Below are 14,388 nucleotides of genomic sequence, written 5' to 3' on the forward strand. Positions count from 1 at the left end.
ATTTGAATTATGAACTTGAATGTGGAAAACAATGGAGAGATCTGTCTCAAGATCAAGAACCACCTTTGTCCAATTCAGCAGAACAAACTGGCCTTGAAGAATGCAAGTGTTTGCAAATCGGACAGTTCAGAATCTTTTTTTTTTTTTTTTTGTCGTTTCTTGAGCCTCACGCTTTTGGCATACAGAAGAACTCATGTGAGTCACGGTTTTCCTAGGAGACAGTATTCAGCATGTGGGGCGCTTTATCTCTTGTTGGGTAAGATATCCTGGCAGAAGATCAATGCCCAGTATTAGATGCATTAGGCTGCGGGTCCTGCCGGGGTCGGATGGAGAGAGGTGGTGGTACTTTGGGTCCGCATTCCTAGAAGCCTGCCTCCAGCTCTGGCGTCTGCTCTGGGTGCCTCCTCCTAGGCGTGTCCCGGGAGAGTGGGCGGCCCCTTTCCTGAGAGCACTTCGTCTCACTTGGCCCCCCACGCCTCTCCTTCTCCCCTCCCTCTTCCACCTCAGCCCTTCTTTTCGCCAGGGCCACTTCCTTCTTCTGCCTGTTCCTCCCCAGGGTGCGGAAGCAGAGAACCCGATCCAGACCCACGCGGCAGCTGCTCTTCGGTGAAGAAGGAAGCAATCAGAGAGGTGAGCGAGTCCGGGGAGGAAAGGCTGGACCACGGTCTCGGGGTGTGGGGGGGCGAGTACCGGGTTAAGGGTGGGAACGCCGGGGTGCTGAGGTGTGGCTGGACCGGCCCTCCGGGCATACACTCCCCCCGCCCCGTGCCCCACTCGTGGGCACCCCACTCGGCCGGCACACTTCCGCACTGGGCTCACGTGACGTTTTGCCGGGCGGGGCTGACCGGGAAAGAAGCAGCCCGAATCGATGTTTGCAGCGGTGCAATGTGTGGGTTTTGCACTTGGCGTCGGTTTGTGGTGCGGTTCTGCAGAGCTGTGTGGGAAAGGGCTGGAGTGGATCCCGGAGGAATAAAGTGGCATCAGGACAGTGTCCTCTGCAGTGCGGAGGGCGAGTAAGTGAGGGGATGCAGGACTCGTGGGGACCTCGGGCAGCGCCCTTGGGTGCTCTGGGGGACCCAGGACGGGTGAGTTGAGGAGACAAAGGCCTCCGGACTAAGCCCTTCCTGTGGTCCGGGACTCCGCGACCCTGTTCCACCAGTTAAGGGTTGAGAGAGTGGTACCCCCAGGCCCCAGGTTTTGGGGACCCATATTTGGCAAGCCCTCAAACTTGTAGGAGGGAATGACCAAATAAGGAGTGTGCACCATCCAACGAAAAGGGAGAAAGGTACCGGGTCAGCGTTTGACCCGCGCCAGCTGTTCCAGATAGAATTGAGTCTGGAAGAGCGCCCAGCTCTCGTGTAAAGTTGGCTGGGGATTCCCAGGGGAGGCGACTCCAGTAGGCTTTATTTCCTTGACCTATTGCCTTTGGAGCTTTAATGCATAACTAGAAGACGCTTCAGACATACCTCTCCAAATTGTATTGATGGCGCTTTGCCGCGTTTGCCACAGCCCTACTCTTTGTGAGTCCCACTCAGACAGCCCAATTAGAGTCTGTGACAGTTAAGCAGCCCGGCTAACATCTGCCACTGCCATTCTTCTGGCCCAGCCTCTCACAGACAGGGTCTTTTTTCTTAGGCTTGCTCTGCTTCTGACCTCTCATTGTTCTTGATCTCGCTCACTGCAGTCTAAGGGGTCTGTCCTGCTTTTAGACTGCCATGGGTCTTCCAAAGATTGTATAATGTGGATGCTTTCTTCTTTGTCCCTCCCATAATAAGTGACTAAAACATGCCAAGTTGTGTATGCTAGCAGTAGTAAACCTGTTATTTTCCTATTCATAGGGGTCCAGACAGGGAGCCTTTTCTTGCTTTGTAAATGATCCGCCTTAATAAGTACTCAGTATATGATATTACATAAGAATACACTATTACATTAGGTTCATTTGCATAATAGCGAAGGAAGGGGAAGAAGTGACAAAGTGATGTGTTAGGAACAGCGCTTTGTGGCGCTAACCATTGTGAGGTTTGTTTCATTCTCAATAAAACGGGGTAAGTACTAAGTGCTCTGTCGTGTTCTTAGCATTTTATGAATTAGGGTAGCTGAATGGATGGATCAGTGCTTATGGGCACTTGCTGCGGAGCCTTATGACCAGAGTTTGATCCCTGGGACTCGCATGGGAAGCCTATTAGCTGTGTCTGACCTCCACATTCACACCCTCCCAAAATAAATAAATGCAAAAAAAGATTTTTTAAAAAAATAATAAAAGGATTATATAAATTAACTCAGAGAAGGAGCCTGGTGTGTAGTTAATTATAAAGAAATGCCCCTTGCTTTCCCTCCTGAAAACTGGGTAAGTGCCCATTTTAATGTAAGCGGTTATCATACTGCACATAAGAGAGGGCCTTCCTCTTTGTTTCTCATTGTTAAATGGTATATAAAGCCGAAGTATCTCCTTGGTGTCCAAAGAGAGAGACGATGTTGAAGAGAGAAATACACGGACAAGAGACTCTGAAGTCTCTGACCTGGGGTGTTTCAATCTCCCTTCAATCCTGGTTGGCTCTTTTTTTTTTTTTTCTCTTTTCATTCTCACAAATCCTTACTTCCAGAAACAGGACAGTTTGGTAGAGACTTTTTATACGGCTCCCAAATCTCGTCTTGTGTCGCTCCCCCACGCCTGCGTACGTGTGCATGCAGGTGTATCTTGGACGTGAGTGTTCAGGTGCAGATGTAAGCATGGACACTCAGAAATCTGAGGACAATCTCAGGTGTCATTCTCAAGGATGCCACCACCTACCTCCTTAGAGACAGGTTCTCTCCGTGACCTGGAGTCCACCATTATGCTAGACTGTTTGGCTGTGGAGCTGGGTGCCCCCTCCCATATCTGTCTCCCCAGATACCACACCCAACATTTTTATGGAGGTTCTGGGGCTCGAACACAGGAACCTCGTGCTTGCAAAGCAAGTATTTTACTAACTGAGCCATTCCTCCAGCCTTCAGATCTGCTTTCCTGTTGTAGCTGTTCATCCTAACCAATAGAGCAATACCCAACAAGACTATGTATAGAAGTACATTACAAGGATGTCATTTTTTAAAATATGGTTGGTTGCTTTTTAAATAATAGTTCATTAGGCTAGTTTTTTGGATCAATAGTCTTCAGCATGCAAGTAATAGAAATTCATACAAAACATTACACATTATAAACAGGGAAAATGTCATTGGTTCCTATAACCAAAATATCCAGGATCAGGAACAGGCTGAGTCATTTTCCTTCTGCTGAATTTTCCAGTCAAATCTTCCCATAGGGTAACCATTTACTCTGGGGCTACAACCTCACATCTTAGAACCAGTGGAAAGGGAGTTATTTACTAAGAGTCTAGCAAAATCTTAGAGTTGAACTTGACTGTTCTGAGTGAGAGTATTTGTCCTGGGACCTCCACATATATGCGCCCCTCCCCCCAAATAAATAAATGTTTTAAAGCTTAAAACTAGAAGAATTACATGAATTGACTCAGATGAGGAACCTGAGGCTTCTGACCAATCCTACTGACTCAGGTTCACTTCCGGAGAGGGGACTGCTCTGTCCACACACATGACTTTATAGTAAATACAGAAGTGTTGTCCCCAAACAAAACTCAGACTGCTTGTGCCAGAGTAGGAAACAGTATGGACCCCACTCACCCCCAAATAGCAGCTGGCCACCGATGACACAGACAGGTTTATTCTACATCCTCTGGGGGATATTTTAGCTTTTTAATGTCCTTTTTAAACTGTGTCATGCTTTCACCAACACAAAAATCCCTAAGAGAGCAGCACAATTTTTTTTTTTTTGACAGGGTTTCTCTGTGTAGCCCTGGCTGTCCTGGAACTTGCTCTGTAGACCAGACGATCTCAAACTCACAGAGATCCACCTGCCTCTGCCTCCTACGCACTGGGATTAAAGACATGCACCACCATACCAGGCTTGGATAGTATAATTATTAATAACAAGTTTTAGAAAGCTGCATTTAATCGACGATTTTGCATTTTCCTGTAGTGTCGGCCCCTTGAACTACAATGTTCATGCAAATAACAGCAGATGGTAGTGGCACTTTTAATTATCTGCCGATAGGAAATCTGGTGTCCCAATCAGTATCATCTCAGCAGGTGGTATCCAGTTGGAGGCGACGCTCTTACTTTAGAAGCTACCAGGAATTCATAATAATCCATCCGGATGAAGTTGTTTCTATCAGGTCATCACCTGGAAGGAAACAGTGAAACAGCTCCACCTTTTAGCGCCTTATTCAGCCTGGAGAACCTCTCTTGTGAAAGATTGAATGGATGTCCCTCCTGCCCAGTCACTCGCACTTGCTGGTCTCCGCTGGTGGTGTTCTCTCCCCTCATGCCTTTGATTGTTCTTGTTAGTTCATGAAGCAGTGTTTGTGCTGGGTGTGCTAACAAGGAATATTTAAGTCAGATCCCTGTGGAGAGCATTTTCCTTCTAGCTAGAAAACCCCCCAAACCAGTAATTCCATCCGAGTGAAATAAAAGAGGCGTACAGTGTGGTGGGAACACCCAGTAGGGGGGCACTCCTCAGATTAGGGAATGCTTTCTGGGGGGTGTTCCATCCAAGCTGGGACTGATTCATGAGCCTCAGGAGGGGAATGGCAGTAACCTGAGCGGAAGAGAGCGTGCAGAGAAGGCCAGCGGTATTACCAGGGATAGTTGAGGACTAGAAAAATTCCTGCAGCTGCAGCTTAGCGCTCAAGCGTACAGTGGAGGAGGCTGGATCAGAGGCCTGTGGAAGATGCAGCAAGCCACAGAAGAGTTAACATGACTTATTGGGCTCAGCTCTTATTAATCTGGACTCTTCACGATGGGAAACAAATGGGCTTCACTATAAGCTGTGCAGTGCAGTCGGCTTTCATGGGCAGAATCCAGAGAAAGGTGCGAGGTGCCTGTGTGTGAACTGGAAGTTATCTCTGCACTGACCGGAGGCTATTCAGGCGGCCCTGCATGGGTCTGGATTACCGCTAGACCCCAGGCTCCTGAAGAGCAGGGAGCATGTATTTTATCTTGGCCTCTCTGTCTCCTAGCTCAGCGCCTGCCCCAGCTGTGCCTTGGGCTTTCTCCTTTGTCTCCATAATTATCCATTTACTTTTCCCATTTGTCCACTTGATCCACCCCGTCATCTCCAAAAAGGGACCCAGCGCTGAGAGAACGCTTGCCATGTTGCTCTTTGTTGAAGGCCTTTCTCTGCCTTAAGCATGGATCCCGTTACCTTTTGTAGTTTGGGTGCTTAGCAGAACTCTGTGACAAGATGTGCAAGGAGTAATGCCGTGGTGAGGAGAGAGGCCATCTTCTCCCTAGTAGCCAGGAGTGGGGCAACAGAGAGGGAAGGTCTATAGGTCGAGGGAAATTACTTCATTATGTTCAAGTGCATTACTTCGTACAAGTAGAAAGGGGGCGTGGTCAATAATAGTGACAAGCTTCATGAGAAGGAGAAGGACCCTTGGGTTGCTGTGCTTGATGGGGTAGAGAAATGGCTGTAATAAAGGCTTCTTTTCTCTTCCAGTCCGCAATGGATGTGGATCATGAGGTGAACCTCCTAGTAGAGGAAATTCGACGTCTGGGGTCTAAAAGTAAGTATTCTAACGCAGGGTGTTTCTTCTGAGTGCACTCCTACACAGGCGTTCTGGAGCAGCCGCCCAGGACTTAGGGCAGAGTGCACACTCGGTTCACAGCCCGAGACGGTGGTGCTCTTAGCTTTCAAGGGGTGTTTGAGACATGGGGCTGTTGGGGTGTTGGGTTTCTGAGGCAGAGAGTAGCTGAGATGTTTTGTTGGTTTTTGAATTGAAAACTCCCTGAGCTTCTTTTGTTTGCTTTAAAGACTGACATTTGAGTTAGGTTTTTTTTTTGTGTGTGTGTGTTTTGGCTGTTAAAATTTTTGTTTTCTGCCTTATTTTATAAATTTACAAGTGACTAGAGATTTAGAGGGAAATTACACTAAATTGTATTAGTCAGGCCCCTCTACGGCAACAGAACTTATAGAACAGATCTATATATGTATAGAAAGGGGATTTACTAGAATCCTTACAGGTTATGGTCCAGTAGCCCAGCAATGGCTGTCTACTAATGGAAGGTACAAGAATCCAGTAGTTATTCAGTCCCAGCTGGTCTTCAATAGATGCCAGAATCCCGAAGAATAAGGCTCTGCTGTCAGTAAGGAAATAGATTTGCCAGTGAGAGAAAGCAGGCAAAGAGAGCAAGCTTCCTTCTTCCATGCCCTGTATATTGGTATTGGTATTGGCTGCCAGGAGAAGGTGTGGCCCAGATTAAAGGTGAATCTTCCCACCTCCAAAGATCTGGATTAGAAGTGGGCCTTTCCACTTCAAATGATTTAATTAAGAATAAAAACCTCTCACAAGTGTACCCAGCTGCTTAAGTTTTATTTGAATTAGTTCTAGATGGAGTCAAATTGACAACCAAGAATAGCCATCACAATTTTCTTTATTTTATATAAATTCTTGGGATTTGTACAATTTCAAACATAATAGTAAAATAAACCAACTGATTTTTTTTTTTTTTTGGTGTCTTTGACTTCATTGGCCAAGCAGCTATTGTGAGTATTGTGAGGATAATGTGTAAAATTGGTGTGTGTTGTCTTTCTCCTAAGTAGCATTAAAATGGTTGTATTTGTAGCATGAGATATTTGCTACATCTGAGATGTACAGGATTGGAGAGCATATTGAATGTAAGAACAATGAGCATATGGAATTCAAAGTTTTAAACTTATTATATAAATGAAAACTAATGTTCCAGAGTATCTCATAAACAAATGTTGTATACTCTTGTCATTTCAGCACTCGGGAGGTGGAGGCAGGAGAATGACAAATTGAAGGCCACACTGGCCAGCACAATGAAACCCTATCTCAAACAAGCAAACAAAAGAAGCTATGTCATTACAGCTTGAGTCTTCTTAGAATTGTTTGCTTATGAATTACAAATCCTTTAATCTAGAAGGATAGACACACTTTCAAAACTTCCACTAAGCTGTTATTTTCTACTGTCTCTTGTGTTTGATGTCTTTCTTTTCTCTGTGTATATGCACGGCTGTGTACATGCATGTAGAAGCCAAACGTTAATCTCAGGCATTATTTTTTGGGACTTCTCTTGAGTTTTGTTTTTATTTTTATTTTATTTTTTTTGAGACAAGGTCTCTCATTGGGTCATGGGGCTCACCAAACAGACTAAGCTGACTGGCCAGGGAGCCCCAGAACCTCTCTGTCTTTACCTCTTCAGTGTGCAACCCCCCCTTTTTTTGTTGGTTCTGGTAATTGAATTCAAGTCCCCAGGCTTGCGCAGGCAAGGACTTCATCCATTTAGCTATCTCGCCAGCCCCCTGCATTTGTTTTCTCTTCTTGCTGTAGCCAGTTACCACAGACTTAGCCAGATGTTTAACACCAGGACACATTTCCTATTTTGTATAGTTCAGGCGCTTTCCAGGCTCAGATCCAGGTGCTGGCTGACTTCAATCCTTTCTGGAGGGTTTTGCGGAGACTGTATGTAGTCCTTATTTTCACTCTTCTGTAGCACCTGCATTCCTAAGCTCATGGCTCTCTCTCCCTGCACCAGCAGCAGTGTGGGGAGCCGGGTGTCCTCACCCTGCCCTACCCTGCCTTACTCTCCCATTCTTAAGAACTCCCAGGATTCCATATTAATGGATCCAGATAATCCAGGATAATGTCCCATTTTAGAGCCCTTACTTAATCACGTTTGTAAAATTCCTTTTGCTTTGTAAGGTAATGTTCTCCAAGTTCTACAGAATAGAACATGGATTATTTTGGGGTGGCGATATTCTCCCTGGCCCCCTTTGGTGGACCCGGTATAGAATTCATGCTCAGACATGCTAAGCAGGTGCTCCACCACGGAGCCAGTCCCAGAGACGTATGGAAGTGTGTTTGAGGTCACAGCCACATGCGTTTAATCATCTTATCACTGACTGATACTGCTCTCCCATATGCGCCAAGCCCTGTTTAAGTACATGTGACATAGGCATGTTCTTTTTCTTCAAGCATCTTATTACTTAATTGATGAAAATACCTAAAAATTGATGAGGCAAGTATCAGAAAAAAAAAAATGGCTTGCCAGACTGTGAAGTGCTGGCGTTCAGTTCAAGATAGTTCCAGTGCCATAGATTAGCGATGACGGTAGAGTTGGGGGCACATACTTGGTTAAGCCTAGACTAGGTGGTACTTGGATGTGTAGAAGCATAGGCAGGTGAGTTGAGGAGGGGATATATGAGCTGAACTAGGAATGGGAATGAACTGAAGCTTGTGCAGGACACTGAGAAGACAATTATATTATTAATATAATTTATTAATATTTGGGTTCTCAGGCAAACCAAATCTTTTCCTAACTTTTCTCTTACCCCTCACTATAGCCATGTCTGGGGAGGGGTGTCTCATTTTCACTAATGCCACCCCTATTTGTGTTCTCCCACATCTCCCGGGTCTCTCCAGCTCCAGTAGGGTCACATTACTTGGAATTAGTATGTTTGGATTGTTAAGAGTGTATTCCCAACAATTTGCAGACTGTTCCTATTCATGTCAACCTGGTGTTCGCTGGTCAGGTTCAGCTGGCCTTAAAATTCTAACCTTTGCACTCCTAAAGAGTGTCAGTGTTCTACTCGGGCGATCTGAAGCTCCATTTCAAAACGAGCAGCTTTACAAATTACAAGACAAGGTCATTAGCATAACATCCATATGCATGAAAATCCTTTAAATTTCACAGACATACTAGAACACCTTGACTGATGGAGTTGGAAAGCAGATATGGAACTGTGCCATCTTCTGACATGTGATGGTTATTTTACTTGAGGCTGGAGTGATTTTGATTAATCTACAGATGAAGTACGCGCTCCTACTAGAAACTGATGAAGGAAATTTTTGTCTGTTTCTTTGAAAGTCTGAATCTTTAAAGTCTCATTTTTCATCCAGTTAGAGAAGATGAAGTGGAGACTATGATTATTTGGAGATTTAAATTCTTTCATCCAACAAGAATTCTTGAGTACCCACTTTGGGCTTGAGTATAGAGACTAAAGAATTGAAAAAGAGATTCTATTTCGGTCCTTAAGGTCTTCTTGAGGCAGCTGGAAGATGAACAGACTGGAAGTGTACTGGGAAGAGGTTGTGGGCTTAGTTAGCTGTGATGATACTTGCCTGTAATCCCAGCTCTTGGTAGGTCATGGCCACCCAGGATTACTGAGACCTTTTCTAAAAGTTTTTTAAAAGAAGGGCATGTCGGAAGCTGGACTCCAGTCAGACTTGTTCTTATACTTGTTCTTATACTTGCTGGGTGATCTTGTGTATCTTATCACATTTCTGTATCTTGGTTTCTTTATTTGTCTAATAATAATGTTTGGTTAATCCAGACGCTTTTCATTTTAAAGTCTCTAAAATAGAATGCATTTTTTGTTGTTATGTTTGTCTTTTTGAGACAGGATACAGCCTTGACTGTTCTGGAACTAATACTGTAGACCAGACTGTCCTTGAACTCACAGAGATTTTCTGCCTCTGCCTCTGCCTCCTGAGTGCAGGGATTAAAGGTGTGCACCAACACTATCTGGCTTAGAATGTATCTTAATATTGCTTTGCTTTATTGAACTTGGCAGTTAAATTGGATATAAAATAATGGTGCGTCTTGAAACCAATAATGTCTTTTCTTACACGAAATGAGGGTTGACTGCATTTTAATGACTGTAAAGTTGACTCAACAGTTCTAGGAACATGGCAAGTGCTCAGTAAACACTGCCTAATGTTAGTGAAGTTGATGGTGTGTGCTTTGATAGCCACACAGTTTAGTAAGAAGAGATAACTAGAGGGATTGAGAATTGTGAAGGAAGTCTTAAGGAAGGTTACAGTTGACTCTGTTCTTGAATAAAGGCATTTAGGTAGAGAAGAGGGTCTGGAATGTTGCGCTGATAACTCACTATGGGTACAGTTACAAAAGCCAGGTCTCCTGGGCAAGAGCAGACAGTTCATTATGACTAAATCCAAACATAAAGTTATAGAAGACCAGGCAAGCGTTGGATGCTCAGCCACAGAGAGGTAAAGAGAGGCCATGCTCTTCGCTTTATTTTGAAGATGCTGGGGACCATCGGAAGCTTAACGTAGAATAGTGTCCATCAGATTTGCATCTTATAAAATGTCTTCCATATGTTTTATTTCCCATTAATGTGAATGGTATGCTGGGGACAAAAACAGGGAGAGGGAGACTGGTGAGGAGTAACCAGTTACAGCTTGAAGTTATCTGGGTGCACAACAGTTAGAGCTTCAACTCAGCAATGCCCGGCCATTGGAGATAAGCAGATAGAATTACAAAGACACAAGGAAGGTGTAGTCACCTGAATATTTGTCAGATTGAAGGACAAGAAGGAAGGAGAACGCTAGGATTATACCCAAATTCCTGCATTTGGTACCTTTAAAACATGTATTGTAAATTGGCGTTTACTATTCTGGCAAGTTTTTAGATGGCTCTACTGATAACAAGTCCATTAACTCTGCACGGTCCTGTCAAGTGCATTTTCATTTTCATTTGCTGGATGTGGTAACAGAAGGCCAACACTTGAGGGCTGTCCAAGACTAGCCAGCGCCATTACTTACATCAAACTATCAACAGTTGACAGCTTCTTAAACAGCAGACCTACTTTTCATCTAGTTTTTAATAAATATCTTATAAACTGATATTCATGAGAGATAATCCTGTAAAAAATGTCTGGGTCTCCCCACAGGAACTGAGATTCAGTAGTCATAATAGACAGATAGGCCCTGTTTTAAGGCCTTCACTCCAAGCCTGGACACTGTGTATGATCATAACATGCTCTTTCCCTTCCATTTCTTGTCTTTATTAACCTGGCAGCTAACAGAATTTTATTTTTCAAAAGGATTTATTTTTTAAAGTTTTATTTTTTAATCAAATGTGTAAATTTTTGTGGGTGTTTTGCCAGCATGTATGTGTATGCACCACATTCATGCCTGGTGTCCATAGAGGTCAGGAGAGGGCATCAGATCCTCTGGAACTGGAGTGACAAATAGTTATGAGTGGCTATGTGGATGCTGGGAATTGAACCCTAGGTCCTCAAAAAGAACACAGCCAGTGTTCTTCACTGCTGAGCCATCTTTCTAGTTCCAACTAACAATTTTGAATATCAAAACTGAGAAAAATTCATCTACAGCCTTCCGAACATACACACACACACACACACACACACACACACACACACACACACATTATATTATATAAACTTTGAGACAGGGTCTCACTATGTAGCCCTGGCTGGATTCACACTTGATATGTAGACCAACCTGGCTTTGAACTCATAGAGATCTGCCTGATTCTGCCTCTTGAGTGCTGAGATTGAAGGTGTGCTCACCACGACTGACCACACTCACCTTTCATAATGCTTCTTTCTGTCCTTCAGTCTTTGTCTACAAAGCATACCATGTTTGTTCTGCTACTTGAGTGTAGGTAGAGGCTTCGTGTTTTATTTTAATCTTGGCTACCCCTGGGTAGATGTTTTCCGAAGATGCCCCAAGTTTGCCATCCATGGAGGCAAGACACGTTTACTAACGTTGTGTTTCTGCAATTAGATGCCGATGGGAAGTTAAGCGTGAAGTTTGGGGTCCTCTTCCAAGACGACAGATGTGCCAACCTCTTTGAAGCATTGGTAGGAACTCTGAAAGCCGCAAAGCGAAGAAAGATTGTTACATACACAGGAGAACTGCTTTTGCAGGGTGTTCACGACAATGTTGACATTGTACTGCTGCAAGATTAATGTGGTTTGCGTATCTTCGTATCTCCGGTAAACTGGAATAATTAAGTCAAAAGACAAACATACGCTTCCTTATGTATTTTTATAGGACTTTGTAAACAAGGGGGACTCATTGAAAAGTCCTGTTTTTATACCTTGAAACATTACACTGTAAAGTAAACAAAGCCTATTATTTTTCTTAAGAATGTGATTGGGAAATGCAGGCAATGAAACATTTTTGGAGGTGTGAGAGGAGTTTTTGTTTTTCTTGATTTATTCTTGGAGAATTTCTACAGGCATTTGACATTCTGTCAAAGCAAGAGGCAAATTGAAGATCAGCTGCCATGAGGAACGCTGTGTTTATGTAATAAAAACATGTAACTGCCTTTAAATTCGTGATAGCTGTGTTTTGTCATTAAGTATGAGTGTGCCTCTTACAATTGAGATTTTGTATCAAAATTAGGTCACTGTAGTAAAAATGACCTTAATTTAGAAAAAAAAAATCTTAAAACCCACAAAGTTAACTAAATAAGAATTATGGTTTTGATGTGGATGCAAACTTAGCCCCCGAGTCAAGGGAAAAGGCAAAAAACTACCTCTTTACCTTTCCATTAGATTCAAACAATAGGAAGTGTTGGAGGAGGGCTGCTTGTAGGTTTCCCAACTAGCTTAGACCCGAAACAATCACACAAAAACTGTATTAATTAAATCACAGCTTGGCCCATTAGCTCTAGCTTCTTATTGGCTAACTCTTACATATTAATCTGTGTATGTGTAGTAAGGAGAGCGGGTCCTTTTGTTTCATCCTGCCCGGCTAGCTTAACCCCCAAAATAACCACTGTATTCATTTAAATATTGCCTGGCCCATTATCTCTAGCCCCTTATTGGCTAACTCTCACATATTAGTTTAACCCATCTCCATTAATTGTATTGCCACTTGACTGTGGCTTACCAGCATAAGTCTAACCAGTGTCTGTCTTGGGCAGAAGAACCATGGCAGCTGCCACACTGCCCTTCTTCCCAGCATTCAGTTTGGCCTACTCCACCTATCTAAATTCTGCCCTATCAAAAGGCCAAGGCAGTTTCTTTATTCAACCAATGAAAGCAACACATAGAAGAACCTCCTACACCATGAATCACCACGTGACAGTGGCTTACCAGCTAAAGTTCCCAGCATCTGTCTCCGGGGGCTCCATGGCTTCTCTTTGACTCAGTCCTCCTTCTCCCAGTATACAGCCTAGTTTTTCCTGCCTACCTAAGTTCTGCCTTGCTATATGTCCAAAGCAGTTTCTTTATTCATTAATGGTATTCACAGCACAAAGAGGGGAATCCCACATCAAGGAAGCTCTCTGTGATTGCACAGTGCAGCCACAGCACACGGCTGAAGATGATGGAGACCATCAAGCAGGGCTCTGTCAGTGAAGGCCACAGTGTCCAGAGTGCACATCCTAAAGTAGGCAGGGTGGACATTGAGAAGTGACAAGAAAGATGGGACAAAGTGATGACTATAGCAGGGGCATGTGTTACCAAGGCAGGATCTTGTGTAAAGGAAGCCATAAGGCTGGCCAGGAAGAGCATGGAAGGGAGAGGTGATTGAGAAGAGACAGTCTCCTTGGAAACTCAGAAACCAGAGAGAGGAACTGACCAGAAACGAGGCATGGTGGCCCACGTCTACAAAGCTCAACACCTGGGAGAAGAGCTAGGAGGATTGGAAACTGGAGGCCAGCCTGGCGGGGACCCACGTGGCGGCTCTGTCTCCGAAGGGTACAAAGTTGGAACACAGGCTTCCCATGGTGAATGTGATGTTTCTGTGTCGTGATGGTGACAGCAGGTACCCTGGTCTAGGTGATTAAGTTCATGATGGTGAAGGATCTGGACCAGCAAAGAATTATATAAATACCCAAAGGCAAAGGAGAGACATCTTCTAAGCCCATGTTTAAGAAAAGTTAAATTCTAAAGCAGTTCACTGCTGGGACAGGACTGCAGCTCAGACTCCTCATGGCTACTGTGATAAGTTGGCTGACCAGCATTCTTATCCACACTGATACCCACAATGCAGTTTTCTGAATTTCCCTTTAGGTTCCAGGTGGTCATTTCTTTTTTAACAACTGTAGGTATGACTCTTCGTTGGATCATTCATAATTATTTATTGCATTTATTTTTTGCTAAAGTTACAGTCAAATCTCTCTTTCTTGGCCACAAACTGGGTTCCAGTTAATTATCTTAGTAATATGCTTGACTTTCTTTGCTGTACAGTCCAGGAGCACCTGCCCAGAGGTGGTACTACCCCACGTGGGGCTAGGCCTTCCCACATCAATCACTAATCAAGAAACTGCCCCACAGATAAGCCTACAGGTCACTTGGCCAGTCTGGTGGGTATGATTCCTCAGTGGCGGTCTCCTTTTTCTCAGGTGACTCCAACTTAACCAACACAAAGGATTTTAGATGTGGTGGTGTCATTCCAGAAAAAGGCAGAGGAATCTAGTAACCTAAGGAAAAAGAGTCTCAAGATCTGCACTGCAAGGGACGCCTGGAACATTATTTAAAAAAAAAAAAATTCTTAAGCTATACCAACTCTAGGTTTATGTATGAACAGTGGATTG

At 44.0% G+C, this 14,388-nt stretch overlaps 1 protein-coding gene across 2 annotated transcripts; it reads left to right on the plus strand.

Moving 5' to 3' along the window:
• The first annotated feature begins 424 nt into the window (after positions 1-424).
• On the plus strand, positions 425-12,170 carry Abracl (ABRA C-terminal like). Of its 2 annotated transcripts, none has more exons than XM_075948447.1 (3): positions 425-630; positions 5,549-5,615; positions 11,625-12,170. In XM_075948447.1, the coding sequence occupies exons 2-3, from the start codon at positions 5,555-5,557 to the stop codon at positions 11,807-11,809; spliced, it is 246 nt and encodes an 81-aa protein (XP_075804562.1). In that variant the 5' UTR covers positions 425-630; positions 5,549-5,554; the 3' UTR covers positions 11,810-12,170. The 2 variants fall into 2 exon arrangements, with proteins under 2 accessions (XP_075804562.1, XP_075804551.1); XM_075948436.1 differs by lacking the exon at positions 425-630 and adding an exon at positions 4,192-4,393.
• Positions 12,171-14,388: the final 2,218 nt, after the last annotated feature.

The sequence above is a fragment of the Microtus pennsylvanicus genome, chromosome 1 (assembly GCF_037038515.1).
Source record: "Microtus pennsylvanicus isolate mMicPen1 chromosome 1, mMicPen1.hap1, whole genome shotgun sequence".
Lineage (NCBI taxonomy): Eukaryota > Metazoa > Chordata > Mammalia > Rodentia > Cricetidae > Microtus > Microtus pennsylvanicus.

Excerpts from the sequence above, each read along its gene's own strand:
- Abracl (XM_075948436.1), top strand. The coding sequence starts at position 4,208 with ATGAAGTTGTTTCTATCAGGTCATCACCTGGAAGGAAACAGTGAAACA. Across the intron at positions 4,394-5,548 it reads TCATGCCTTTGATTGTTCTT|TCCGCAATGGATGTGGATCA; the intron begins GTTAGTTCATGA and ends TTTCTCTTCCAG. Across the intron at positions 5,616-11,624 it reads TCGACGTCTGGGGTCTAAAA|ATGCCGATGGGAAGTTAAGC; the intron begins GTAAGTATTCTA and ends TTCTGCAATTAG.